The following is a 26,653-nucleotide window of genomic DNA, read 5'->3' as shown; positions in this document are numbered from 1 at the left end:
AAAATCATGCAGGGAAGGAGCTGACCACCGCCCATGACCACTGCTGCGGTCCTGCAGCTTTCTGCACTCCGCATCACAGTTGACCGCCACGTCAGTGCAATGCAAAGGTGGGGGAAACATATTGGCACATGTACTCCACCATGTGCAAGGCACGGTGCTGCACACGTGTCTGCAAATGATGACGACAAGGGGAAAAATAAAAACAAACTGCACCACCCAAACCATGTCTCAGCACGGACAGCAGTGAGCTGCAGTCAGCTGCACCGGACCACCGCGTCACTGCTACGCACAGCTGGGAAACACATATGGTGCCATGCAGAACATGACCTAACGAGACGCCACTGAGAAGTGGGCTCTCCTCACGTCGTAATAATTAAAAACACATATCACTTTTGAAACGCAGACACCTGCGCTTCAGTGTGCACTGGTGACTAGTATGTTGGTGACAGAGGGACATGTGATGCCAGCTCACGTGTTAATGGTATCAGCACATCAGGTCATTCATAGACAAAGGGGTCTGTTCCTGAACATGCTCCTCTGCATGTGGATTGTGGAACTGTATTTTCCAGAGTATACGAGGTCTGTCAATAAAGTAACGGTCCTTTTTATTTATTTATGGAAAGACATGTCCAGCTCTCCACAATTTCTCTGATACTTACTGAACTGGTAAGCATTGAAAGCCGAGATAGGCATGTCCAAACTTGTCTTCTGACATGCCGAAACGGAGGTGTTCCTTTGTCTCGCTTCCAAAGCGAATTGGTCTTTATGCGCGAAGCCTCCGCACGGCTTTCCATGAAAAAACTCTTGTTAAAAGTGAAATCTGCTGGAAAATGGCTGATGTCCAGCTCTTGTGATAACCAGAGAAAGAGCACACGATGGTCTCGTATCCACAGAGCCATCTGTTTAGAAATGGTCCGGTGGCTTGTACCGCGTCGTCGCAGCTCAGAGCGCGGCGCGCCGAGCATCCTTAAAGCTGTAGTAACAGTCCTTATTCTCTGTGAAGCCCGTAAAATTTTCACCGAAAGCTAGATAAATTTTTCGAATGGTTTCCAGGTGCCAGTTTCTAACAGCTTCTGATAAATTCTGATGGAAAAAAGTCCTTTTCATTCCGCCATTTCCAGACAATGAAAATCCGACGAGGGGGCGGGACCACTCCTTCCCAAGGTGTACTCACAGGCGAATGACGTAACCGACAGGCGTGGAAAAACTCACGCATGTGCACGAGGGTTCAAGCATGTCTGACGTAAAAACATATGAATGAAATCCATATAGTTTTTGAAAAAAATAAAAAGGACCGTTACTTTATTGACAGACCTCGTAAATCGCACCAGAGTCACATTGGTTCAAAAATGCCTCTTTAAGAGGAAAAAACAATTATGAGTCGCACTGGAGTACAAGTCGTGTTTATCACTTCATGCAAGAAGGAGCAAACTGAATTTATTCATAAGGCACTGTGTTAAGGAGCACAGTCATATGTGAGGTGAACGTACCACCCAATAAAACATTCGGAGTGGCTATACACCCAACCGTTGGTTCAATAAAGTAAATATGCGAGCATATACGCCCAACCACAACCGACCAATGAGCGCGCTTGTAAGCTCACTTTCGGTTTCAACGCAGGAGGGAAAAAAGGCAGATATTTTTTCGCCGGCTGTGGGAGGGTTCACAGCCTGTGGAGGAGCTCTTATCTAAAGCGGTTCTGTTTGGCTCATCACACCCAGGGAACTGTGTCAAACTAACACCATCTTACAGCCAACAAGCAGCATTTTGTTTAAAAACTGTTTTGTCTGTTTTGATCCATTGAGGTGTTTTTGCAGTAATTAAAGATGGCGCAGTTAAATGTGTCAAACATATGCTGCAATAGAGCCTTAAAAGTGGTATAAAAAACATAGTTTAGATGCACAAAACGTGTCAAATACACGATCACGGTTGGGCGAATAAGATATTATATTTATCTGCCCAACGTTTGTGCATGTAACGTTCAATGTATGACTTATTTGCCCAACGGTTGGGTGAATAAGGTAAGACATTATATTTATCTGCCCAACATTTGTGCATATAATGTTCAATGTATGACTTATCTACCCAATGGCTGGGCATATAAAGTGTTTTCATGTGACTTATCGGTCACGTCATTTTGTGCCCCGCGCCCATTCTGGATTACGACGCGGTGGCCGCTGTGATACGCTACGTGCATTTGGCGAACAATTGCAGAAGCTTCAACGTCGGTGTGAAGAAGCCTCACGGCACTGTGGCGCTGAGAGAGATCTGCCGCTACCAGAATTTTATTTTATTCGGCAATAAAATTATATAAGAATACATAAAAATACTGCAGAGGATAACACAAGAAGGCTTCCAATACGGATGCTTATTTACATTGTGGTCCTCGAGCACCGAGCTGCTGATCTGCAAGCTGCCCTTCTAGCGCCTCGTGAGAGAAATCGCTCAGGACTTCAAGACGACCTCCGCTTTCAGAGCTCCGCCGTGATGCTCTGCAGGAAGCCGGCAAGGCTGACATGGTTGGCAGCTTCCTAGTTCACAATATCGCAGTGTGACACTGTCGACCAGTTTGTTACATCACCACTAAATTCACTATCTGGTATAAGATACGGACCCACTGAACCAACTGCTACACATCTATCACGATAAATAGCTTTATCTCGAGGATTTAAATACTTTCTCTCCTTTCTTCTATCACGCACCAGCCTCCTTGTAATCCAGAATGGAGACGGCACCTGTCCTGCAGCAAATCGGTCACATGATTGAAAACCCTCTATAGCCTTTGCCTAAAACATTTGAAAACATTTCTATATTTACAACACAAACACTACTTTAGTCATCGGAAGCTAAGAGCGAATTATTGTTTTTGTTATAGACACAAACTGCCTGTAAACAAAAAGAAAGATCTGTATTCAGATCCAGTGGTGGGCAGAGTTCAGCTAATCTGATAGCAAATAATTATCAAAGGTAATGTTTTTGCTATCGGATTAGCTTTTCAGATAAGTTTTAAAACCATCATCGGACCAATTATCTTCCGACAAATTTAGTTCCGATAACTTTCAATCTGATAACATTTTCTTTGCTGGTAAAGTTTAACGGTCAAAAACATTTGTAAACCCTAAAATCAAACATTTTAGTCCGTTTGTTGTGTGCTTATAGCCACTGAGCAGCCTGGCTAACTGGCCGGTCGACGCAGGGAGCATTGTGGGTAGTGTAGTTCAGATTCACTTTGGACGTTACAGTGACTTGTCCACTCGACACAAAAACAAAACAGACTAATTTTAACATTATTTTATTTTATTTCTTTGTGGCTGTAATTTAATCACCAAGACGCGGTGGGGGAGACGAGCTCTCTGTGTGCACAGAGGGAGGGACTTTTCTTCACGTTTCAACACTGTTTTGGATTAAAAAAGGATGCTTTATGTGGATTATTTATTCAGATGAATCCCACTGAAACTAACAGGTAAGAATTTATATTTACTATGTGTATTTTACTCTGCCAATCAATGCAATAATAGATGTATTTCGGTTGTTTAAGCCACAGGGTTGAAAGTGTGTGAAAAAAGCAGTAGCTTTTAGTTCCTAAATGACGGTGTATCTAATACCGAGATAAACTGTGACTTCTAATACTGTGTTTTACTGCTTTTGAAAGATGATGACAGTGTTTGGGGTTTTATTTTTTTGTTTATTTATTTTTCGTGCGTTCTTTGTGTTTGTGATCCTTGAATTTACCCAGAAGCCCCTGCAGTGCTTAAAGTGAAACTGGTTTATCAGAAGCCGACAGTATAATCTGCGTCCAAATCAATACTAATAGTTATCAGTTATCTGTAATAAAGATAAATTTTTTAGCAGTTTATTGGTTTATCATCATAAAAGATAACTTTTCAGTTATCTGATTAATGGTTATCGAAGCTAACTTTTTGGTTAGCTGTGCCCACAACTGTTCAGATCTTTCAGATCATGTGTATTTGTACAAGTATTTGAATTTTTATTGATACTACAGGATACTTGAATTTCCTACGGGATAAATAAACCATCTGTTGCAACACCTCCCACCCCCTACACGTCACAGTGACGTCCTGTCAGACCACCTTCAGTCGTAGACTGAGGCCACCGAGGTGCTCCACAGAACGCCACAGGAGGTCCCTCCTATCTGTGCCAGTCAGACTCTACTCCTCTCCCTTCTGCAGGATGAATACATAACAATTACAGTTTTTCAGTTACTCAGCGCTATGTGCAATATCTCAACATCTTGTGCAAGTTTCTTCAGTTATTTTGCACAAACATGTTGTACTCAACTGTTCTCACTGTTAAAAAAAAGAAGCTTTGTTTACTGTTTGGCACTTTGGCAAAACAATTTCCTTTGGGATTAATAAAGATCTTTCTCATTCTTATTCTTTCTCATCTTGTCTTAGTTCCAGGAACAACAGAAACGTGTACTTCATATGTTTGAGGATGATGTGTCTTACGGAGTGAGGAGCCAGCAGATCCTCCACGTAGGATTTGGTTCAGCACATCATCAGTGTCACTCGTGCTCGCCATGCTTTTCCTCATCTGCATCATGGAGAGCTGTGAGCACAGACTGGGCTGGCGGTCCAGCTTCTTTGCGGCCTACAACACATCCACCAACAGCTGCATCAGCAGCATGTTTGACAGTACTTATTGCATTCATGCACTACTATGTTGGTGGGCCAATAAGAAGTAATTCAGACTGCTGGAATACTGTACCTCAGCTTAAATTTACCACAACTATTTACTTTACAGTAAAACCTGCTCACCGAGCCAAACGCGTTCTTTATTGTACAGCCTGCCAGCAGAGCATAAAATACTTTACAGTATAATCTGCTCGCAGAGCCTAATGCGCACTTTATAGTACAGCCTGCTAGTGGAGCATAAAATACTTTACAGTATAATCTGCTCACAGAGCCTAACATACTTTATAGACTACCCTACATGCAGAGCCTAACATATTTTATAGTACAAGACAAGAGTTCCAGGTAGTGACTTTAATCCGCACAAAAGTGACTCACGATTGACATTTTTAAATTAAATGGCTTTGAGAGGGGGGTAAGAAGCGGAGTTGCCGCTTCTGAAAAGCAGCGAGGCAATGACCCAACAAAGCAGCGGATCAGAGCACTGCCACATCGTTTCAAGCTTCAAAGCGGAGTCATTATAGAAGCAGTTGATTACAGACCCACTGTTCTTTTTCCCGATAAAACACCCTCAAAAACAACCGCCGCTCTGAAGGACCGATAAGGGATAAGTTATAGTATAACCACACTTTATTGTAAAACCTGCTTGCAGAGCCTAACATACTTTACAGGAAAACCTGCATGCAGAGCCTCACATATTTTATAGTACAACCCCAGTTCCAATGAAGTTGGGACATTGTCTAAAATGTAAATAAAAACAGAATACAATGATTTGCAAATCCTCTTCAACCTATATTCAGTTGAATACACCACAAAGGCAAGATATTTAATGTTCAAACTGATAAACTTTATTGTTTTTGTGCAAATATTTGCTCATTTTGAAATGGATGCCTGCAACACATTTCAAAAAAGTTGGGACAGTGGTATGTTTACTACTGTGTTACATCACCTTTCCTTCTAACAACACTCAATAAGCATTTGGGAACTGAGGACACTAATTGTTGAAGCTTTGTAGGTGGAATTCTTTCCCATTCTTGCTTGATGTACGACTTCAGTTGTTCAACAGTCCGGGTTCTCTGTTGTATTTTGCGCTTCATAATGCAACACACATTTTCAATAGGTGACAGGTCTGGACTGCAGGCAGGCCAGTCTAGTACCCGCACTCTTTTACTACGAAGCCATGCTGTTGTAACATGTGCAGAATGTGGCTTGGCATTGTCTTGCTGAAATAAGCAGGGACGTCCCTGAAAAAGACGTTGCTTGGATCGCAGCATGTGTTGCTCCAAAACCTGATTGTACCTTTCAGTATTGATGGTGTCATCACAGATGTAAGTTGCCCATGGCATGGACACTAACACACCCCCATACCATCATAGATGTTGGCTTTGGAACTTTGTCTGGTAACAATCTGGATGGTCTTTTTCCTGTTTTGTCCGGAGGACACGACGTCCATGATTTACAAAAACAATTTGAAATGTGGACTCATCAGACCACAGCACACTTTTCCACTTTGTGTCTGTCCATTTCAAATGAGCCCGGGCCCAGAGAAGACGGCGGTGTTTCTGGATGTTGTTGATGTATGGCTTTCGCTTTGCATGGTAGAGTTTTAACTTGTAGACGTAGAGACGAACTGTGTTAACTGACAATGGTTTTCTGAAGTGTTCCTGAGCCCATGCGGTAAGATCCTTTACACAAGGATGTCGGTTTTTAATGCAGCGCCGCCTGAGGGATCGAAGGTCATAGGGATTCAATGTTGGTTTTTGGCCTTGCTGCTTACGTGTAGAAAGTTCTCCAGAGTCTCTGAATCTTCTGATTATATTATGGACTGTAGATGATCCCTAAATCCCTAGCTGTTGGTCTATTTTTTCACACAGTTGTTCACAAAGTGGTGATCCTCACCCCATCTGTGCTTGTGAATGGCTGAGCCTTTTGGGGATGCTCCTTTTATACCCAATCATGACACTCACCTGTTTCCAGTTAATCTGTTCACCTGTGGAATGTTCCAAACAGGTGTTCTCTGAGCATTCATCAACTTTCCCAGTCTTTTGTTGCCCCATCCCAGCTTTTTTGAAACGTGTTGCAGGTATCCATTTCAAAATGAGCAAATATTTGCACAAAAACAATAAAGTTTATCAGTTTGAGCAATAAATATCTTGTCTTTGTGATTTATTCAATTGAATATAGGTTGAAGAGGATTTGCAAATCATTGTATTCTGTTTTTATTTACATTTCACACAATGTCCCAACTTCATTGGAATTGGGGTTGTACAATCCTGCTGGCAGAGCCTAACATACTTTATAGTACAAACTGCTCATGGAGCCTGACGTACCTTGTCACTGAGTGTGGGGTCATTGAGAGAGTACAGTTTGTTGGTAATGTCTTTGCCAATGAGGTATCGTAACACCTCATTGAGGAAAGTGTCTGATTCCAGGAAATAGGTGAGCCTCTCTCTGGACCAGCACAGGAACTTACAGTTCTCTTCTGCCATGATAGTCACCTGTTAAACAAAAGAAATAGACACAGTACGGAACGTTGCTATGGGCTGTCCTAAAAGTCACTACAAATCAGAAAATTATTTCATCACCTAATTTGCATAATTAGCCAACTACAAATGAACTTTCGTCTGTTGATTCTTTTTTTTTTTTTTAATGTGACAATTCTAACCTTTACCCTTTATCCAGGCTTGGGACCAGTAAAAGTGACCCAGTGGAGACACTAGCAGAGTTACTTAGGTTTTTATTCTTTAGTGGATTTAGTGCAGTGATTTATTTCGACAAAGAAAATTTGACATTTATATCCCACCCTAACAGCAGCGGCTTTACATATGCGCAAATCATTTGCAGTCTGAAAGTGGACGAGTGAACATCTCCCGCCCCGGTTGGAGCTGGGAGGGACGGCCGGGGAAGGACTGGGCAGTCTGTGAGTGGTTTGGAATGTGGGAGGGGTCCAGTCCCACGGCAGCACCGGACAGTCTCCAGATGTCTCCACTAACACCAGGAACAGTCACTAGATTTGTTACTAGTTGCTTTTCTGAAAAAGACTCACTAGAGGGGTCTGAATACTCACTAAATATACCAACAAAGTCACTAAGTTGGCAACACTGAATAGAGACACATCACACCAGTATTTTTTTTTTAAACCAAACATAGGACTGTGTCTTCTTTCAGTGAATCATTGTATAATTTTATCCATCCACTCTGCACTCTATCCCACTGGTCACTGGGTGTGACATGCGGTTCACACTGGACAGGAGACCAACCGATCGCAGGGTCGAAACATAGAGAACAACAAAACATTCACACTCTCACTTCCTCCTACCACAAATTCATCTAAAGTGCATGTCTTGGATGTGGGATGAAACGGGAGCACCCAGAGGAACCATGTGAACACGGGGAGAACATGCAAACGCTGCACAGAAAGAACCAGGTCAGAAACATACACATTTCGTCATGGAAAATGAATATTTTTAGCCTGTGGTCAGGTCATTGTGGACACATGCAGTTTAAAATTGACTCTGATGTAGCAGTCAGTTTGGATCTATGAGACAGGAATTTGAAAACAAAAACATCAATAAATGGAAGTGGAATGATGAACCCCGAAGGCCGACGGCAGCTGTTCAAATCATTTATGAGATATGTTTCACAAGCTGGTTTGAGACAACCTTCTGATGGATAGACACAAAATCTTCGCAATACCCAAAGGCCTTACATAGCCGGCGCCACGAGGGGACGTTTGGGGGCGACGCCCCCTCACGTCATCAACCCCGCCCCTTCGGGTGTTAGAGTTATCAAAAAATAAAAAAGAAAGAAAAAGAAATACTGGAAAATATAGCAAAATATTAGTTATTCAATAATATCATGTATTTAACAAATAAACCAAATTAATTAACTAAAGTAATTAATTTTAAAACAAACGGATATGGCGTGTGTCTGTGTTCAAGGGATTTGATAGGTTGAGGGTTGCGCTTGTCAGTGCGGCAGAGGGCGGTGCGTTTCCAATGCGTCGTGATGCCCCCTGTGATAAACTCATCGCCCCCTTAATATTTTTTTTCTGGTGCTGGGACTGTGGCCTTATTTGATGGCATCAGGTAAAAATCTAAATTAACATGCAAAAGTTGAGTCTGTGATTAAAAGATGCCCCTGGATGTTTCAGATTCATTTTTGAGGAAAAAAAAAATCTTGGCTTATACTGGGCCAATCTGGTATTATTTATTTTCTTTTTATTTACATCCTTCAGTAATCACACAGCTTCCTCAAGGATAAAATATGCAGTGTAAGCTTTTTACATCAATTAATGTAAAAAAAAAAATCAACACATTTACATGATGATGGTGATTAAAACGGCCGCCGTTTTTCTCTTTTCTGCATATACTCGTATATGTACTTATGTCTCCATATACATTTCTACACGCTTTTTCTTGTTCCCCCTTTTTAATATTATTAGATTTAAGTAAATATTGGAGGAGCGGGGTACAATTAGTTTTACCTAACGTTAGCTTATCTAGCCGGCCTTAGCAGCGTTCATCATAGCTTACAAAATAGCTGTTTTTTTGTGTTTGATAACAATCTTCTCCTGTGATGTCTTATCCTTCTTATGTCTTATTACTTATTATATTATATATACCTTTTCTTGAGCTGCTTGGGTGGGTAGGGAGAGTTCCCATGGGATAAAAAAGCTTTTTAACCTACCATCCCTGGTTCTCAAGACCAGGCACCTAAGTGGCTCTACTCTTCTCTTTTCTACTCTCCCATTTTACTCTTCCTTTTTAGATATTTAGATATACCTTTCTATACTGGCATAGTTGTTGTGAAAGTGTAGGACACGGACCCACAACAGGGGGCGCAAATGAAACGACAATGGAGAAGGTAAATAACAAGGTTTTACTGTGTGGAACGTGCACAACCAATACAACCATTGACCAATTTGGGGGTAAACCGAATTCCACTGGTGTCGTGTGGGCAGGCTCGGAAGGTAGGAGACGTCCGTCCAAGTCGAACCGGAACCCCCAGTTTCCTCTGCCACCGAACCATGGAATACTGGAACCGCCAAGTCCCGAATTCCCGGTGGCCACTGCCTCCGCTCGTCGGATCCGGTACTGCTGGCAAGAGAACCAACACACAGGAGTGGATGCGGCTGCCCCAGTAACACAGAGAGGGAGAAGCTGTCTCCACCTCACGTCACAAAACTGCAGGAAGGTGAGTACTTATCTTTGAGTAGACAGCTGTCCTGCCAACTGCTCAGAAAAGGCAATATGATATAGCAGAGAATTGTACCTCTATCTTAAGGCGATATCTCGGCACTGAGGTGGAGACGCCGTCCTGCTGATATACCTCCGTGCTGAGTGGAAACAGCTGTGTCCATTGATGGGTGACAGCTGTCACCCTGGCTGCCCCGTAAGGCGGCAGCGCCCTCTGGTGCCTGGAGCCCGCACTCCAGGCAGGGCGCCTCTTGTTGGTGGTGGGCCAGCAGTAGTACCTCCTCTTCTGGCGGCCCACACAACAGGACCCCCCCCTCAACGGGCGCCTCCTGGCGCACGGCCGGGCTTGTCCGGATGGCGACGGTAGAAGTCGGCAGGAGGGCAGGGTCCAGGATGAAGCCCTTCTTCACCAGGAGCGTTCCTCGGGACCGTACCCCTCCCAATCCACCAGGTACTGAAAAACCCCTGCCCATTCGACGGACGGCGAGGAGCCGGCGCACAGTCCAAGCGGTTCCCCGTCGATGATCCGGGCAGGAGGTGGTGCCGGACCTGGGGTGCAGAGGGGTGAGGTGTGTGAGGCTTGACCTGACAGTGAAATACGGGGGTGGATCCGCAGCGAGGGCCCGGAAGCTGGAGCCTCACTGCGGCGGATTGATGACTTTGAGGATCTGAAGGGACCGATGTACGTCTGGAGTTTGGGGGAGTCCCCTTGTAGGGAATGTCCTTGGTGGACAACCCCACTTCTGCCCAGGACGATACTTGGGGCCGGGGCCCGCGCGGTCTGCATGTTCTTTCGCCTCGTCCGGGCCTTTAACAAAGCAGAGCGGCGGCACGCCACACCCGACGGCACTTCCGTAGGTGGGCCTGGACCGAGGGCACACCGACCTCTCCCTCGACCACCGGAAACAAGGGGGCTGATACCCAAGCACACCTCAACGGGGAGAGGCCGGTGGCGGATGACACTTGGCTGTTGTGGGCGTACTCCGATCCAGGCCAGGTGGGTACTCCAGGCTGTCGGGTGCGCGGCTGTCACACAGCGTAGTGTCTGCTCCAATTCTTGGTTGGCCCGCTATGCTTGCCCGTTGGTCTGGGGGTGATACCCGGACGAAAGGCTGACCGGGCCCCCAGTTCCGGCAGAAGCTCCTCCAAACGTGTGAGGTAAACTGGGGGACCCGCGATCGGAAACGATGTCTGATGGTATTCCATGCAGCGGACGACGTGGTGGACCAGGAGGTCGCTGTCTCCTGGGCCGTTGGGAGCTTCGGGAGGGCCACGAAGTGGGCCGCCTTGGAGAAACGGTCCACTACCGTGAAGACGACGGTGTTGCCCTGGGACGGCGGGAGGACCCGTGACAAAGTCCAAGCCGATGTGGGACCAGGGGCGATGAGGCACGGGCAGTGGCTGTAGCAGCCCTGAGGTCTTTCGGTGGTCGGCCTTGCCCCTGGCGCAGGTGGGGACAGGCCGGGACGTAGTGCCGGACGTCGGCCTCCAGGGACGCCCACCAGAAGCGTTGCCGGACGACTGCCACGGTCCTTTGCACCCCAGGGTGACAGGAGAGCTTAGAACCGTGACAGAAGTCCAGGACTGCAGCCCTAGCCTCTGGTGGGACGTATAGTCTGTTCTTTGGTCCGTTTCCGGGGTCCGGGTCACGGGTCAGGGCCTCCCGGACGGTCTTCTCCACGTCCCAGGTGAGGGCGGCCACGATAGCGGACTCCGGGATGATGGGATCCGGGGGATCCGACGGTTCCGTTTTGACTTCGACTTCGTGCACCCGGGACAATGCATCCGATCTTTGATTCTTGGTCCCGGGACGGTAGGTAATCCGAAGTCAAAACGGCCAAAGAACAGTGACCAGCGGGCTTGCCTGGGGTTCAGCGCTTGGCGGTCCTGATATACTCCAGGTTCCGATGGTCAGTGAAAACCGTGAATGGCACGGCTGTTCCCTCCAACAGATGTCTCCACTCTTCGAGGGCCTCTTTCACAGCAAGGAGTTCCCGATTGCCGACGTCATAATTCCGTTCAGCGGGGGTCAACCTGCGGGAAAAATAGGCACACGGGTGAAGAACCTTATCGGTCTTCCCGCTCTGGGAGAGCACCGCTCCTATCCCTGAGTCCGAGGCATCCACTTCAACCACTAACTGGCGCTTTTCGTCTGCACCAGTTCTGGTGCAGACGAAAAGCGCCGTTTCAACTCCTTGAACGCGGCTTTGCACCGATCCGACCAGGTGAAGGGGACTTTTGGTGAGGTCAGGGCTGTCAGGGGGCTAACTACCTGACTGTAGCCCTTAATGAACCTCCTGTAGAAATTAGCAAAGCCGAGGAACTGTTGCAGCTTCCTACGGCTTGTGGGTTGGGGCCAATCTCTCACCGCCGCAACCTTGGCCGGATCAGGGGCGACGGAGTCGGAGGAGATGATAAACCCCAGGAAGGACAAGAAGTGCGGTGGAATTCACACTTCTCGCCCTTCACAAACAGGCGGTTCTCCAACAACCGCTGCAGGACCTGACGGACATGCCGGACATGATCTCAGGATCCGGGGAAAAGATGAGTATATCGTCTAGATACACGAAGACGAACCGGTGAAGGAAGTCCCGCAAGACATCGTTTACCAACGCTTGGAAAGTCGCGGGAGCATTAGTGAGACCGAACGGCATGACCAGGTACTCAAATGACCTAACGGGGTGTTAAATGCCGTCTTCCATTCGTCTCCTTCCGGATCCGAACCAAATGATACGCATTCCTAAGATCAAGCTTGGTGAAGATTGTGGCTCCATGCAAGGGGGTGAACACTGAATCCAACAAGGGCAAACGGGTATCGGTTGCGAACCGTGATTTCGTTCAACCCCCTGTAATCAATGCATGGACGAAGCCCGCCATCTTTTTTACCCACAAAAAAGAAACCCGCACCCATCGGAGAGGTGGAATTCCGGATCAACCCGGCGGCTAATGAGTCCCGGATGTAGGTCTCCATTGATTCGCGTTCCGGCCGTGAGAGGTTGTACAGCCTACTGGAACGGGAACTCATGCTGGAACCAAATCAATGGCACAATCATACGGGCGGTGGGGAGGAAGCGTGAGAGCCAGATCCTTGCTGAACACGTCAGCGAGGTCATGGTACTCCGCCTGGCACCCGCCTTCAGATTGGGCGGGACTCGGACCTCCTCCTTAGCGTGGGAGCTGGGAGGAAACGAGGAACCTAGACACTCCCGATGGCAGGTTTTTGCTCCACTGTACCACTACCCCGGACGGCCAATCGATCCGGGGATTGTGCTTTAGCATCCAGGGAAAACCCCAGAACCACTCGGGAGGTGGCCTGAGTCACAAGAGCTCGATCACCTCCCGGTGGTTACCTGACACCACCAGAGTTACTGGAGGTGTCTATGCGTGATTGGTGGGAGTAGGGAGCCATCTAGTGCCCGAACCTGTACAGGCGAGGTAAGAGCCACCAGAGGGAGCCCAATCTCCCCTGGCCCATCTGCTATCTAGCAGATTCCCTCAGAGCCCGTGTCCACCAGTGCTGGGGCCTTCAGGGTTAAATCCTCATACAGGATCGTGACTGGGAGTCGTGTGGCAATGTGGTGTGTCCCACGTGATGTTTTGGCCCACCCCTGGCCCAGTCTCTAGGGGCGGGGCGTTGGAGTTTAACCGCTCGGGGCAGTCGCCTTGCAAGATGCTCACTCGAGCCACAAACAAACAAGCTCCGTAGACCCGCCTCCTTTGTGCTCCAGGTGCCCTAAATGTTGCCCTGCTCGTGTCATAGCTTCGTCAGCAGGGGAGCCGTAGGTGCACGGAGCGCAGGAACAGAGGAGCGTGGGGGAGGGCGGAGCTCGGTCGGAACCGGAAGGGAGAGGGACGACGCGTGCCTGACCACGCCCTTCGCCTCGTTCCCGACGGCGTTCTTCTAACCGGTTGTCAAGTCGTATAACCAGATCGATGAGCCCATCTAAATCCCGCGGTTCGTCCTTCGCCACCAGATGCTCTTTTAGGACCAGTGACAGTCCGTTTACAAAGGCGGCGCGGAGGGCAGTGCTATTCCAGCCGGATCTCGCCGCCGCGATGCGGAAGGCGACTGCATAGGCAGCTACGCTCCGACGCCCCTGTCTTATTGACAGTAGCGCGGTTTGAAGCGGTCTCTCCTCTATTGGGATGGTCGGAACACTGTTCTGAGCTCCCGCACAAACCCATCGTACGTGTGAAGGAGCCGTGAGTTCTGCTCCCAGAGCGCTGTAGCCCAAGCGCGTGCCTCCCCGCGAAGCAGGTTTATTACATAAGCTACTTTGCTAGCGTCAGTCGCGTACATCACGGGACGCTGTGCGAAGACGAGCGAACACTGCATCAAAAAATCCACGCACGTCTCCACAACAGCCTCCGTACGGTTCTGGAGGGCTTATGTATGCTTCTGGGGACGGAGGGAAGGGGGCCGTTGAACGGACCAGAGGAACGTCACTATCACGCGCAGGATCCACGGGAGGGAGAGCCGCAGCGGCGCCCGGGGGGCGCGCTTCCACTTGTGCGGCGAGAGCCTCCACCCTGCGGTTTAGGAGAACTTCTGCTCGGTCCTTAAATCCATCCGAGTAGTGAAAGCGGTGAGGATCCGCGCAAATCACCGATTACCCTCCCGAAGACGCGACGCGCCCTGTTCTTCCATTGGCCGTTCAACAGCCGGTTGACGCCCCTCGGGATCCATGACGCTGGCCGAGATATCCTGTTGTGAAAGTGTAGGAACAAGGACCCACACAGGGGGCGCAAATGAACGGACAATGGAGAAGGTAATAACAAGGTTTTTACTGTGTGGAACGTGCACAACCAATACAACATTGACAATTGGGGTTAAACCGAATTCCACTGGTGTCGTGTGGGCAGGCTCGAAGGTAGGAGACGTCCGTCCAAGTCGAACCGGAACCACCCAGATTTCCTCTGCCACCGAACCCTGGAAATACTGGAACCGCCAAGTCCCGAATTCCCAGGTGGCCACTGCCTCCGCTCGTCGGATCGGTACTGCTGGCAAGAGACAAACACACAGGAGTGGATGCGGCTGCACCCAGTAACACAGAGAGGGGAGAAGCTGTCTCCACCTCACGTCACAAAACTGCAGGAAGGTGAGTACTTATCTTTGAGTAGACAGCTGTCCTGCAATGCTCAGAAAAGGCAATATGATATAGCAGAGAATTGTTACCTCTATCTTAAGGCGATATCTCGGCACTGAGGTGGAGACGCCGTCCTGCTGATATACCTCCGTGCTGAGTGGAAACAGCTGTGTCCATTGATGGGTGACAGCTGTCATGGCTGCTCCCGTAAGGCGGCAGCGCCCTCTGGTGCCTGGAGCCCGCACTCCAGGCAGGGCGCCCTCTTGTGGTGGTGGGCCAGCAGTACCTCCTCTTCTGGCGGCCCACACAACAATAGTTCCACCTTAGAATTGGAATATAATATAACCTATACCTTACTGAATTTTCATGATATGAAATCATCAAAGCATTTCATCCTATTCGGTATTTCGCATTTGTGAATCTCGCGCCATCTGGCGGGCCATGACACACGCGAGAGGTTGGCTTTAGCAGAGTTCCAGTGTCAGAAGCTCAGCACTCAGTGTAAACACATCTCATGAAGTATTGACAATAAGACAACATGGGGGCAGCACAAGTCCATCATAGGTGCTGCACCTCCTCTAGATAACCCTCTCAACTTGGGAAAACGTATAATCATCATCAGTCGCCATGAACTCGGTAACGCCATCCATCCTTGCTTTGCCATTGTTTATATGCGCTGTGAGACAGTGGAACTCGGCTGGCACTGCAGTGCATTCTGGGAAGCCCAGGCGACTGCCAGGGGCATTATGGGAAATGCTGAAACACCGAATGGAGATGTGACACCCTGTACTGACGTATTTTTAGGACTGTGATTTGGTTACCTGGAACTTCTCTCCTCTGTGCATCTCTGTGGACCGGAACTCCGGAGAATCAATGAATGAGTTGGTGTAGATGTTGTGAAGAAAATGTCCTCGGTATGATACCTTCATCCTGCCACAGACAATTAAAAGTAAAAAACACTCAGTGTTGAAAGAAAAACAGGGTACAAAACAAACAAAAACATCTGTGGATATGAAGGAAGAAAAAAATGACGGCAAAGAAGACGATGGCCGGCAGTCCATCACAAGCTTCCCTAACTAAAGCCAGAGACTGTATGTATACACTGGACAAACCCTGCATGATGTCACCCAGTGGTTTTCTGAAGACCGTTTTGAAGCCAAAAAATTGCTGCTCTGACATCACCATGTTAACAGTGTTGAACCAGCTTACGTACTGGCAAATCCATAAATAGGTAAAGAGGGTGAGACCTTGCGTGACTTGGGCAGGACCCGAGCCTGAACATGCCCCATCCAAGAGTTAGCAAACAAGCTAGGCTACTAGCTAGCCTTTGTGTTTTATTATAGCATAGTTTTTGGTTCTGGGTTGTACTTTTCATAACTGTTTGCATGGGTGTGGGTATTGAAAATGATGACTCTGCTGTTACCTCAGTAATCAAGGATCAACTGGACCTAAAAGTGCTAACGCCGCATACAACATTAAAGAACAAAATTTTCACTCAACAAAAATACTAGAGCACAGATGTCTTAGATGATCTGTTAGGACAATTAAGTGGACAAGTGATATATTACAGATATCTGTAAATAAAAAAAAGCTCAGAAAGGACTAAGGATGGGTACTGATAAGATTTTCTCAATATCGCTGCCATTATCAATTTCGCTTATTGACCCGATCAAATCCCTTATCAATACTTCTTGTGAATTTTCTGTGTACTAAAGTAGGCTTTGCAGGTTTTCAATGTCAACAACATTTTATTGAGTCTAATGTAAATAAATATGAAATTGGACACTGGATCCTTGATTTCTGGACATAAATAAAATTTATAAAATCTGTAGTTTTTGTCAAAAGCATTTCCTTTCAGATATTAATGACACAAATGTAACTCCATAGACTCTGAGCTGAGCTGTTGCAGCCGGCTGCACGGCACATCAGGATGTAATTCATAAAGAATGCAGGACATCTAATTTTGTGAAAAAAAAAAAAACAGTTTTGGTCAGTTGTAGTTCTATTTGTATTATAACGTTTGGAAAGAGGTGTCATTTGATTTCAAACGGTGGTTCATTCTGAAGTTATTAATTCAGACCGAAATCTGCGTGGCTCTTTGGAGCTGTGCACTTAGTCCCACAAAACACAGGATATTATTATTATTATTATTATTATTATTTATCTTATTATCATTATTTCCGTTACCTGATGGACAACTTCAGTTTATGCACTGGCTGGCGCTCATGCCAGAGAACCATCGCGGTAATACTCCGGTGTGGTACGGAGGACGATTCTTGTTTCTTGACCCCAACAAGACAAATTCCCAGTTCACACCTTTAATCAGTACAAACGGAGTCACGATTGACATCTTTAAATGGCTTTGAGACGGGTTAATGAAAAAATTGCGGACCAGCTGTTTCTGAAACCAGCGAAGGACAGAACCAGCGTACAGTGAATCAAAGAGCTGCTTCGTGCTTCAGGCTTCAAGCAGACCCACTGCAGTCTGCAATCAACATAGAGAAATGATAATTTCCCTATAAACACCCCTCAAATACAACGACGACTCCAGTGTCCGAACTGAAGGACAGATAAGGGAATCGTTAAGTGAAAAGGCTATTGATGTTGGTGGATGAATCATTTCTTATGATACTTTAAAGGAACTGGTAATTTGATACCAACCCCAGAAAGGACAACACCACCCACCACAACAACTAACATCCACAGCTCGCAGCCTTTGTGCTCCTGGAGGTCTGAGTCTGCGCTCAGCTCAGCAGCACCACACTAGCTAACTCAAAGTGACTACACCCCTAATTATGCATAACTTTACATCTTAAGACATATTAAACTAAGCACCCCTAAATCACCCCAGTACAGCTGTCATGGGGGGGAACTAGCGATAGAGACTAAAATGATTTTTGCATAGCAATGTAAATATGCTTATTTTTCCTCCAAATTTGGCCATTTTAACATGGAATTGGATGGAAACCTGCTTGCTTCTGAAGCCAGCCTCAAGCAACAGGTCAGAAACTGGAACATAACTTTTTCCACACACTTTTCTGTTTCATAAATGTGAAGGTGTGCACTAAAGGTCAATCATTTAAGCTTGTAATGTTGCACTGCTGCTTTAACAAGCATTTAGTGCTAAAGTCCACTGTCCACTCAACCCACTGTTCACTCAACAATCACCTGTTTAGTCATTGCTCCATGAAAACTAACTGTTGTTTTCATGTGAAAATGACTTATGACATTTTTTGAACATCATACTAGACCTCCATTTTTTTGTCAACATTATGTGTCATTTTTCTCTAACTTCAGTTTTCAGTGAAACTAAACTGAATACCAAATGAAAAATAGAATCTTCCTGAAGTTTAGTCAATGCAACTGGACTTCGGGGTGTAATCTTCCCCTGGTTGACTGATAACCTACATAGTAAAAATAGAAAACAAGTTACAATTTAAAACTCAACCCTGCCATACAGTCTATGTGCAACAGATGAAACACAAAGGAGGAAATTAATCTGTAAAATGAACCTCTAATTTCTGATTGTAACAACAGTAACAACACAGCCACCTCTGGTGGATTTTATTTATATCACTGGTCTGTTTTTTCTGATTAACAACTCTGAACTGAAATTTGACAGAGTCTAGCAGCGCTGCTCACTTTAACACACACACACACACACACACACACACACAACACACACACACACACACACACACACACACACACACACACACACACACACACACACACACACACACACACACACACACACACACACACACACACACACACAAAGCAAGAGACAGCTGTCATGGCTCTTACTGCCTCAGGAGAGCCAACACATTCTAAAGGGCTCATCCCACCCTATCCACTTTCTGTTTGCGCTACTGCCATCAGGCATTTGGTACAGGGCCATTAAAGCAAGAACAAATAGACTGAAAAACAGTTCTACCCCACTGCTGTTGGAGCTTTGAATGCCACTGGAACCAAATAGCCAGGTCACATGCCACACTTGAATAATTGCAATAATTGTTAATGAGATTAGATTACATTAGATTAGATAGAACTTTATTGGTTCCTTGGGAAGACCTCCTCAGGGAAATTTAGGTTCCAGTATTATACAGCAGCACACAGGGTAAGAAGCACACAGAGTATCAAACGTGAAAATAAAAAAGAAAAACAGTTTGCAAATATAAATATAAATACACAATATAAATACCACACATACTGATCAATACTGGGTTTATGGTTACTACTGTTCCTCTCATTCCTGTCCTCTGTCTTCCTACCTCCTCCTCATGAGTGAGGAGTTGTACAGTCTGATGGCCTGAGGGACTAAGGAGTTTTTCAGTCTGTTGGTCCTGCACTTGGAAAGGAGCAGTCTGTGGCTGAAGAGTCTCCTCTGGTTGCTGATGACAATGTGCAGAGGGTGACTGGCATTGTCCATAATGTCCAGCGGTTTTTCCAATGTTCTCTTCTCTGCCACTGTCACCAGAGTCCAGCTTCACGCCAACCACAGAGCCAGCCCACCTGATCAGTTTGTCCAGGATGGATGTGTCTTTCTTGGATGTGCTGTCCCCCCCAGCACACCACGGTGTAAAAAAAGTACGCTGGCTACTATGGACTGGTAGAAAATACACAGGAGTTTCCTCAGAAAGTACAGCCCGCTCTGTCCCTTCCTGTACAGGTGGTTGGTATGGTTGTCCAGTCCAGTTTGCTGTCCAGCCATAAGTGCAATATCCTGTGTGTGTTGGGGGGGTGTGGCTGGACATTTTGGTGTTCTTTTCTTTTCTTTTCTTTTTGCTCTCCAGGTGGTATGCAAACTGATTTGTCTGTGGAGAAGGTGCTGGCAGAAGAGTCCTTCACCCTCATCAACGTTATGTGCAGCACCTGTGGATGGTGCTCACGTGCAACTTTAAAGACTTTCAGCTGAAGCAGATAATGAGATGGCGTTCTGCATTTAAGTCATGTGTGATTCAAGCAGAATTGCCGGGAACTCGACCTTGTGATGTTCGTTTGTGAGACGCTGAGGACCGCGCCTGGGTTTGACACATCGTGCCTGTGAAGGAGGAAGGGTGAGGGACGCATGCTGTCAGCACACATCAGAGGTGATTAATTGTTTGACTAATTGTTGATAGTAACGTGGTATTTGTTACGCAGTATATTGAATTGTGATGAGAATTGTGCAGCTCGCTTCTCACTGCCGTGGCGTGCGGACTGGTGATTCTCCACCTGTTGTGAGAAGCTGCTCATTTACATAAAGCTTAAATACAGACCTGAATGTGTTGCTGATAGTGTGTGCCTTTTGAAGGATTGGTTGTAGCTGCTGACTTAGCTCACCTTTTCTATCCTTCGCAGAGAGTCGGTTTGTCGTGTCCACCTGGGGGGTGTTTGGCGGAATACGTGGGTCCAGAAGCGCCAGGCTTCGATCCTTTTGGGCGCTGGAGAGCGTGCCAGCCTTCACTCCACCAGACTGACGCATTTTTTGTTCATACACTTTGTTATGCACCAGAGGGTGGAAAAATAAATTGTTTTGTTATTGGAACCGTTTTCTGGTTATTTTAGCGCTGGGTTCCGTCAGACGCAGGTCCGCTCCTCAACCCGCGTCGACACATAACATATCCACTGCCACTATACTTTGAACGCCCCTTTTTCATTCTGTAAAATTTTATGTTTATTTTCTTTTCTTCCCCAGACCTTTTAAGTCTGTGTGTAGTTTAATTCAATTTTAATTTGTTTAATTTATATAGTGCCAAATCACAACAAGCAAGCAAGGTCTAACCTTACCCTAGAACAAGCACACAGACGACAGTGGTGAGGAAAAACTCCGTCTGATGATATTGAGGAAGAAACTTCAAGCAGACCAGACTCAGGGGGTGACCCACTGCTGAGGCCATTCTAACAGTTATAAGGTTTTTACAAAGTTTTACAAAGGTGAAAAAACAGAAAACAGGAAATCAAACATCATGACATAATAACAAAAGAATATGTATTTGATGAGACATCCATGCAGGCAGTTATGCCACAGGCAGGGGTCATCCAGCAGTCTCCACACCAACAGCGGGCCCACTCTCGTGACACCGCCCACCCCAAATACAGTCTTTCAATCTGGCATCCTGTGTTCAGTAGCCATCCCACTATCTGTACCTCCAACAGAAAGAAAGAGAGCAGAATCAGTCTCCCGGAAAAACTACACCTAAGGTAAAATTCATCAGCAGTAAATAGACACGAAAGCACAGAAAATACTAAGGTGATCGCCGTCCGGTAGCCCTAAGCTTCACTAACAGACCCAGAATTTTGATAAAGTTGAGGCTGAGAGCTGTTCCAAATACGTCTTAAGTCTGGACTTGAATGTCTCGACAGAATCAGACTGTTTTAATTCCACAGGGAGATAATTCCACAAAACAGGTGGACAATAAGAGAAGGCTCTGTGACCCGCAGACTTTTTATTCACCCTAGGGACAAAAAGTAGTCCTGCACCCTGACAACGCAGAGCCCGGGCAGGTACGTAGGATTTAATTACGTCAGCTAAGTATGGAGGTGCCAGTCCATGAATGATTTTATAAGTTAAAAGCAGAATTTTAAAATCTAGTGTCACAGAGGCAGGAAGCCAGTGAATAGAACACTGAAGTAGTCCAATCAGAAGAAACGAATGAATCAGGGTCTCTGCATCGGCTATAGACAGGATGGAACGAATCTTTGCTATATTTCACAGGTGGAAGAAAGCAGTCCTCATAATATCTCTAATGTGGAGGTCAACGCCACCACCTCCCAAAGAAGTTAGGGAGGTAACAGCTTGCATGTTGGACTGGGACGTCAGCGACTCAGGTTGCTTCCCGATTGCAGCCACGCTCCCGACTGGCACTCTTAACATCAGTGCTGGGGGAGGAGTGACACGTGCCGTGGGCCCTTTTGGAAACAGGCTTCGTGCTTTTCTTGGCTACCCATGTTAAATAAGAAACTTCTTCTTCTTAAAGGGCAGTCTGGGTTTACCTGGGTTTAAAATGCAAAGAAGTGACGATGCAATGAAAAATGGACATGTGTTGTGGTTTGGTTATGACCCGGGGATCAAACATGTTGAGGTGGTTGTGCAGACGAGAGAATGGAGCTACGCTGGCTAGGTGTGTAGGCAAAGACTTACCGACACGACCTATTCCATTTGCCTCATCATCTCTTCACCACTGGGAACTGAAAAAACATTTTAGCGACTGCTTCGGTGACTGCAGCCAAAAACAAAACAGTACACCATTTTTCCATGTGTAGTGATGCTGCGTTTATGTTACACGACGGCAAGCTGTCCCCGGAAGTGGTCAAATCCCGCGATATCACGCAGGGGTTCAGACGAGACTGCACTGCCCTATTCCACATGTTACATGTAGAAGGTGTATCATTGTAACGAAAGGCAGATAAAATTCCCAAGTACCCTGATATTCATTCCAACCTCAGTGAATAAAGTACAACAGAGTAAAGAACACTTACTTTCCTTTGAGCAGAATGCTCAGGCGCTCGTCCACAGAAGTTTTGTCTTCAGCTGCATAGACTTGTCCTTTCTTCAGAGTCTGAATGGTGCAGAACTGCCCTGTCAACCTCTGAAACATCGCCTCTCGTACATGTAGGGGCTCAAACATCCGCTTGTAGACTGACCTCAGCTCTCTGTCAATCTTAATCTGACAAAGAGAATGACAATGTAAAATATGTCAGTGAATAAACAGTTAAGTTCAAGAGCCTGAACATCATTAATGGAGCTGTGGTGAAACTGGAAATGGAGCAGTAAGGAGGGTTGTCAGCCCTTCACACACGCCTCCTTTAAAACATTCATCAGATCCTCAGCATCCTCACCTGTTTTGTTTGTTTGCTTATTTACTTAAGCCAGGGGTTTTCAAAGTGTGAGACAGTGAGCCCCCCTCAGAGAACAAATGAATTACTGCGCCCATCCCCGTTTGGTGTTTCTTTTATTCTTTTCTATTTCTTTTCTATTCTATTATCCTGTTTCCTGTCCTGGGTGCTATAAAAGGGGGAGTTCTGTTGTTTTCCTGGCGCTCTTCCTCCTCCGGATGCCAGCGTGGGGAGCGGCCATGTGCACTGGGTCCTGGCTTGGTCCTCTGGCTTATTCTGCTATGCCTTCCTTTCTTTTACTTTCCTTTTATTTTTTTTAAATAAATGCCCTACCAAGGGTTTGAAAAGTCTGGCTTCCATGGGTGCCTCACTTTTTGTTGCGGCTTTTGAGCCGGGCCGAAACACATGGGGGCTCGGTTACGCCAATCGGAGGTCACTAAAATTAACATTAAATCGGTGTGTAACTTTGCAAAAAACAATGTCGGACTCTGTAGTTTTCTCTGGGCCCCTCCCCATTCGGACCGGGCGTGACATGTTTAGCCGCATGTTCTCCTTGAATTGCTGGCTGTCTGAGTGGTGTCCAAAAAATGAGGTGGGCTTCATAGATAATTGGCAAAGCTTCTGGGGAAAACCTGGTCTTGTTAGGAGAGACGGCATCCATCCCACTTTGGATGGAGCAGCTCTCATTTCTAGAAATCTGGCCAATTTTCTTAAATCCTCCAAACCGTGACTATCCAGGGTTGGGACCAGGAAGCAGAGTTGTAGTCTTACACACCTCTCTGCAGCTTCTCTCCCACTGCCATCCCCTCATTACCCCATCCCCGTAGAGACGGTGCCTGCTCCCAGACTACCAATAACCAGCAAAAATCTATTTAAGCATAAAAATTCAAAAAGAAAAAATAATATAGCACCTTCAATTGCACCACAGACTAAAACAGTTAAATGTGGTCTATTAAACATTAGGTCTCTCTTCTAAGTCCCTGTTGGTAAATGATATAATAATTGATCAACATATTGATTTATTCTGCCTAACAGAAACCTGGTTACAGCAGGATGAATATGTTAGTTTAAATGAGTCAACACCCCCGAGTCACACTAACTGTCAGAATGCTCGTAGCACGGGCCGGGGTGGAGGATTAGCAGCAATCTTCCATTCCAGCTTATTAATTAATCCAAAACCCAGACAGAGCTTTAATTCATTTGAAAGCTTGTCTCTTAGTCTTGTCCATCCAAATTGGAAGTCCCAAAAACCAGTTTATTTGTTATTATCTATCGTCCACCTGGTCGTTACTGTGAGTTTCTCTGTGAATTTTCAGATCTTTTGTCTGACTTAGTGCTTAGCTCAGATAAGATAATTATAGTGGGCGATTTTAACATCCACACAGATGCTGAGAATGACAGCCTCAACACTGCATTTAATCTATTATTAGACTCTATTGGCTTTGCTCAAAAAGTAAATGAGTCCACCCACCACTTTAATCATATCTTAGATCTTGTTCTGACTTATGGTATGGAAATAGAAGACTTAACAGTATTCCTGAAACTCCCTTCTGTCTGATCATTTCTTAATAACATTTACATTTACTCTGATGGACTACCCAGCAGTGGGGAATAAGTTTCATTACATAGAAGTCTTTCAGAAAGCGCTGTAACTAGGTTTAAGGATATGATTCTTTCTGTTCTCTAATGCCATATACCAACACAGTGCAGAGTAGCTACCTAAACTCTGTAAGGGAGATAGAGTATCTCGTCAATAGTTTTACATCCTCATTGAAGACAACTTTGGATGCTGTAGCTCCTCTGAAAAAGAGAGCTTTAAATCAGAAGTGTCTGACTCCGTGGTATAACTCACAAACTCGTAGCTTAAAGCAGAAACCCGTAAGTTGGAGAGGAAATGGCGTCTCACTAATTTAGAAGATCTTCACTTAGCCTGGAAAAAGAGTCTGTTGCTCTATAAAAAGCCCTCCGTAAAGCTAGGACATCTTTCTACTCATCACTAATTGAGAAGAAAATAAGAACAACCCCAGGTTTCTTTTCAGCACTGTAGCCAGGCTGACAAAGAGTCAGAGCTCTATTGAGCTGAGTATTCCATTAACTTTAACTAGTAATGACTTCATGACTTTCTTTGCTAACAAAATTTTAACTATTAGAGAAAAAATTACTCATAACCATCCCAAAGACGTATCGTTATCTTTGGCTGCTTTCAGTGATGCCGGTATTTGGTTAGACTCTTTCTCTCCGATTGTTCTGTCTGAGTTATTCTCATTAGTTACTTCATCCAAACCATCAACATGTTTATTAGACCCCATTCCTACCAGGCTGCTCAAGGAAGCCCTACCATTATTTAATGCTTCGATCTTAAATATGATCAATCTATCTTTGTTAGTTGGCTATGTACCACAGGCTTTTAAGGTGGCAGTAATTAAACCATTACTTAAAAAGCCATCACTTGACCCAGCTATCTTAGCTAATTATAGGCCAATCTCCAACCTTCCTTTTCTCTCAAAAATTCTTGAAAGGGTAGTTGTAAAACACTAACTGATCATCTGCAGAGGAATGGTCTATTTGAAGAGTTTCAGTCAGGTTTTTAGAATTCATCATAGTACAGGAAACAGCATTAGTGAAGGTTACAAATGATCTTCTTATGGCCCCGGACAGTGGACTCATCTCTGTGCTTGTTCTGTTAGACCTCAGTGCTGCTTTTGATACTGTTGACCATAAAATTTTTATTACAGAGATTAGAGCATGCCATAGGTATTAAAGGCACTGCGCTGCGGTGGTTTGAATCATATTTGTCTAATAGATTACAATTTGTTCATGTAAATGGGGAATCTTCTTCACAGACTAAAGTTAATTATGGAGTTCCACAAGGTTCTGTGCTAGGACCAATTTTATTTCACTTTATACATGCTTCCCTTAGGCAGTATTATTAGGACGGTATTGCTTAAATTTTCATTGTTACGCAGATGATACCCAGCTTTATCTATCCATGAAGCAGAGGACACACACCAATTAGCTAAACTGCAGGATTGTCTTACCGACATAACGACATGGATGACCTCTAATTTCCTGCTTTTTAAATCAGATAAAACTGAAGTTATTGTACTTGGCCCCACAAATCTTAGAAACATGGTGTCTAACCAGATCCTTACTCTGGATGGCATTACCCTGACCTCTAGTAATACTGTGAGAAATCTTGGAGTCATTTTTGATCAGGATATGTCATTCAAAGCGCATATTAAACAAATATGTAGGACTGCTTTTTTGCATTACGCAATATCTCTAAATCAGAAAGGTCTTGTCTCAGAGTGATGCTGAAAAACTAATTCATGCATTATTTCCTCTAGGCTGGACTATTGTAATTCATTATTATCAGGTTGTCCTAAAAGTTCCCTAAAAAGCCTTCAGTTAATTCAAATGCTGCAGCTAGAGTACTGACGGGGACTAGAAGGACGAGAGCATATCTCACCCATATTGGCCTCTCTTCATTGGCTTCCTGTTAATTCTAGAATAGAATTAAAATTCTTCTTCTTACTTATAAGGTTTTGAATAATCAGGTCCCATCTTATCTTGGGACCTCGTGGTACCATATCGCCCCAATAGAGCGCTTCGCTCTCAGACTGCAGGCTTACTTGTAGTTCCTAGGGTTGTAAGAGTAGAATGGGAGGCAGAGCCTTCAGCTTTCAGGCTCCTCTCCTGTGGAACCAGCTCCCAATTCAGATCAGGAGAGAAGACACCCTCTCTACTTTTAAGATTAGGCTTAAAACTTTCCTTTTTGCTAAGCTTATAGTTAGGGCTGGATCAGGTGACCCTGAACCATCCCTTAGTTATGCTGCTATAGACGTAGACTGCTGGGGGGTTTCCCATGATGCACTGTTCTTTCTCTTTTTGCTCT

The 26,653-nt window shown here is 45.5% G+C and overlaps 1 protein-coding gene across 1 annotated transcript in view; it reads right to left on the bottom strand.

The window, feature by feature from the left end:
* The window catches only part of LOC117513205 (blood vessel epicardial substance-like), a 31,271-nt gene extending 5,469 nt beyond the window's left edge, over positions 1-25,802 (bottom strand). Inside the window, exons 1-5 of the mRNA XM_034173501.1 lie at positions 25,797-25,802; positions 22,402-22,589; positions 15,759-15,867; positions 6,983-7,150; positions 4,470-4,611 (exon numbers count right to left, since the gene is read on the bottom strand). Of these exons, the coding sequence (XP_034029392.1) occupies positions 4,470-4,611; positions 6,983-7,150; positions 15,759-15,867; positions 22,402-22,589; positions 25,797-25,802 (613 nt within the window). The remainder of the gene's footprint in view (positions 1-4,469; positions 4,612-6,982; positions 7,151-15,758; positions 15,868-22,401; positions 22,590-25,796) is intronic.
* Between the last annotated feature and the right edge of the window lie 851 nt (positions 25,803-26,653).

Source organism: Thalassophryne amazonica, chromosome 7 (genome assembly GCF_902500255.1).
Source record: "Thalassophryne amazonica chromosome 7, fThaAma1.1, whole genome shotgun sequence".
Lineage (NCBI taxonomy): Eukaryota > Metazoa > Chordata > Actinopteri > Batrachoidiformes > Batrachoididae > Thalassophryne > Thalassophryne amazonica.
Note: the sequence above shows the minus strand (reverse complement) of the source record. Positions and strands in the feature narration are given on the sequence as shown.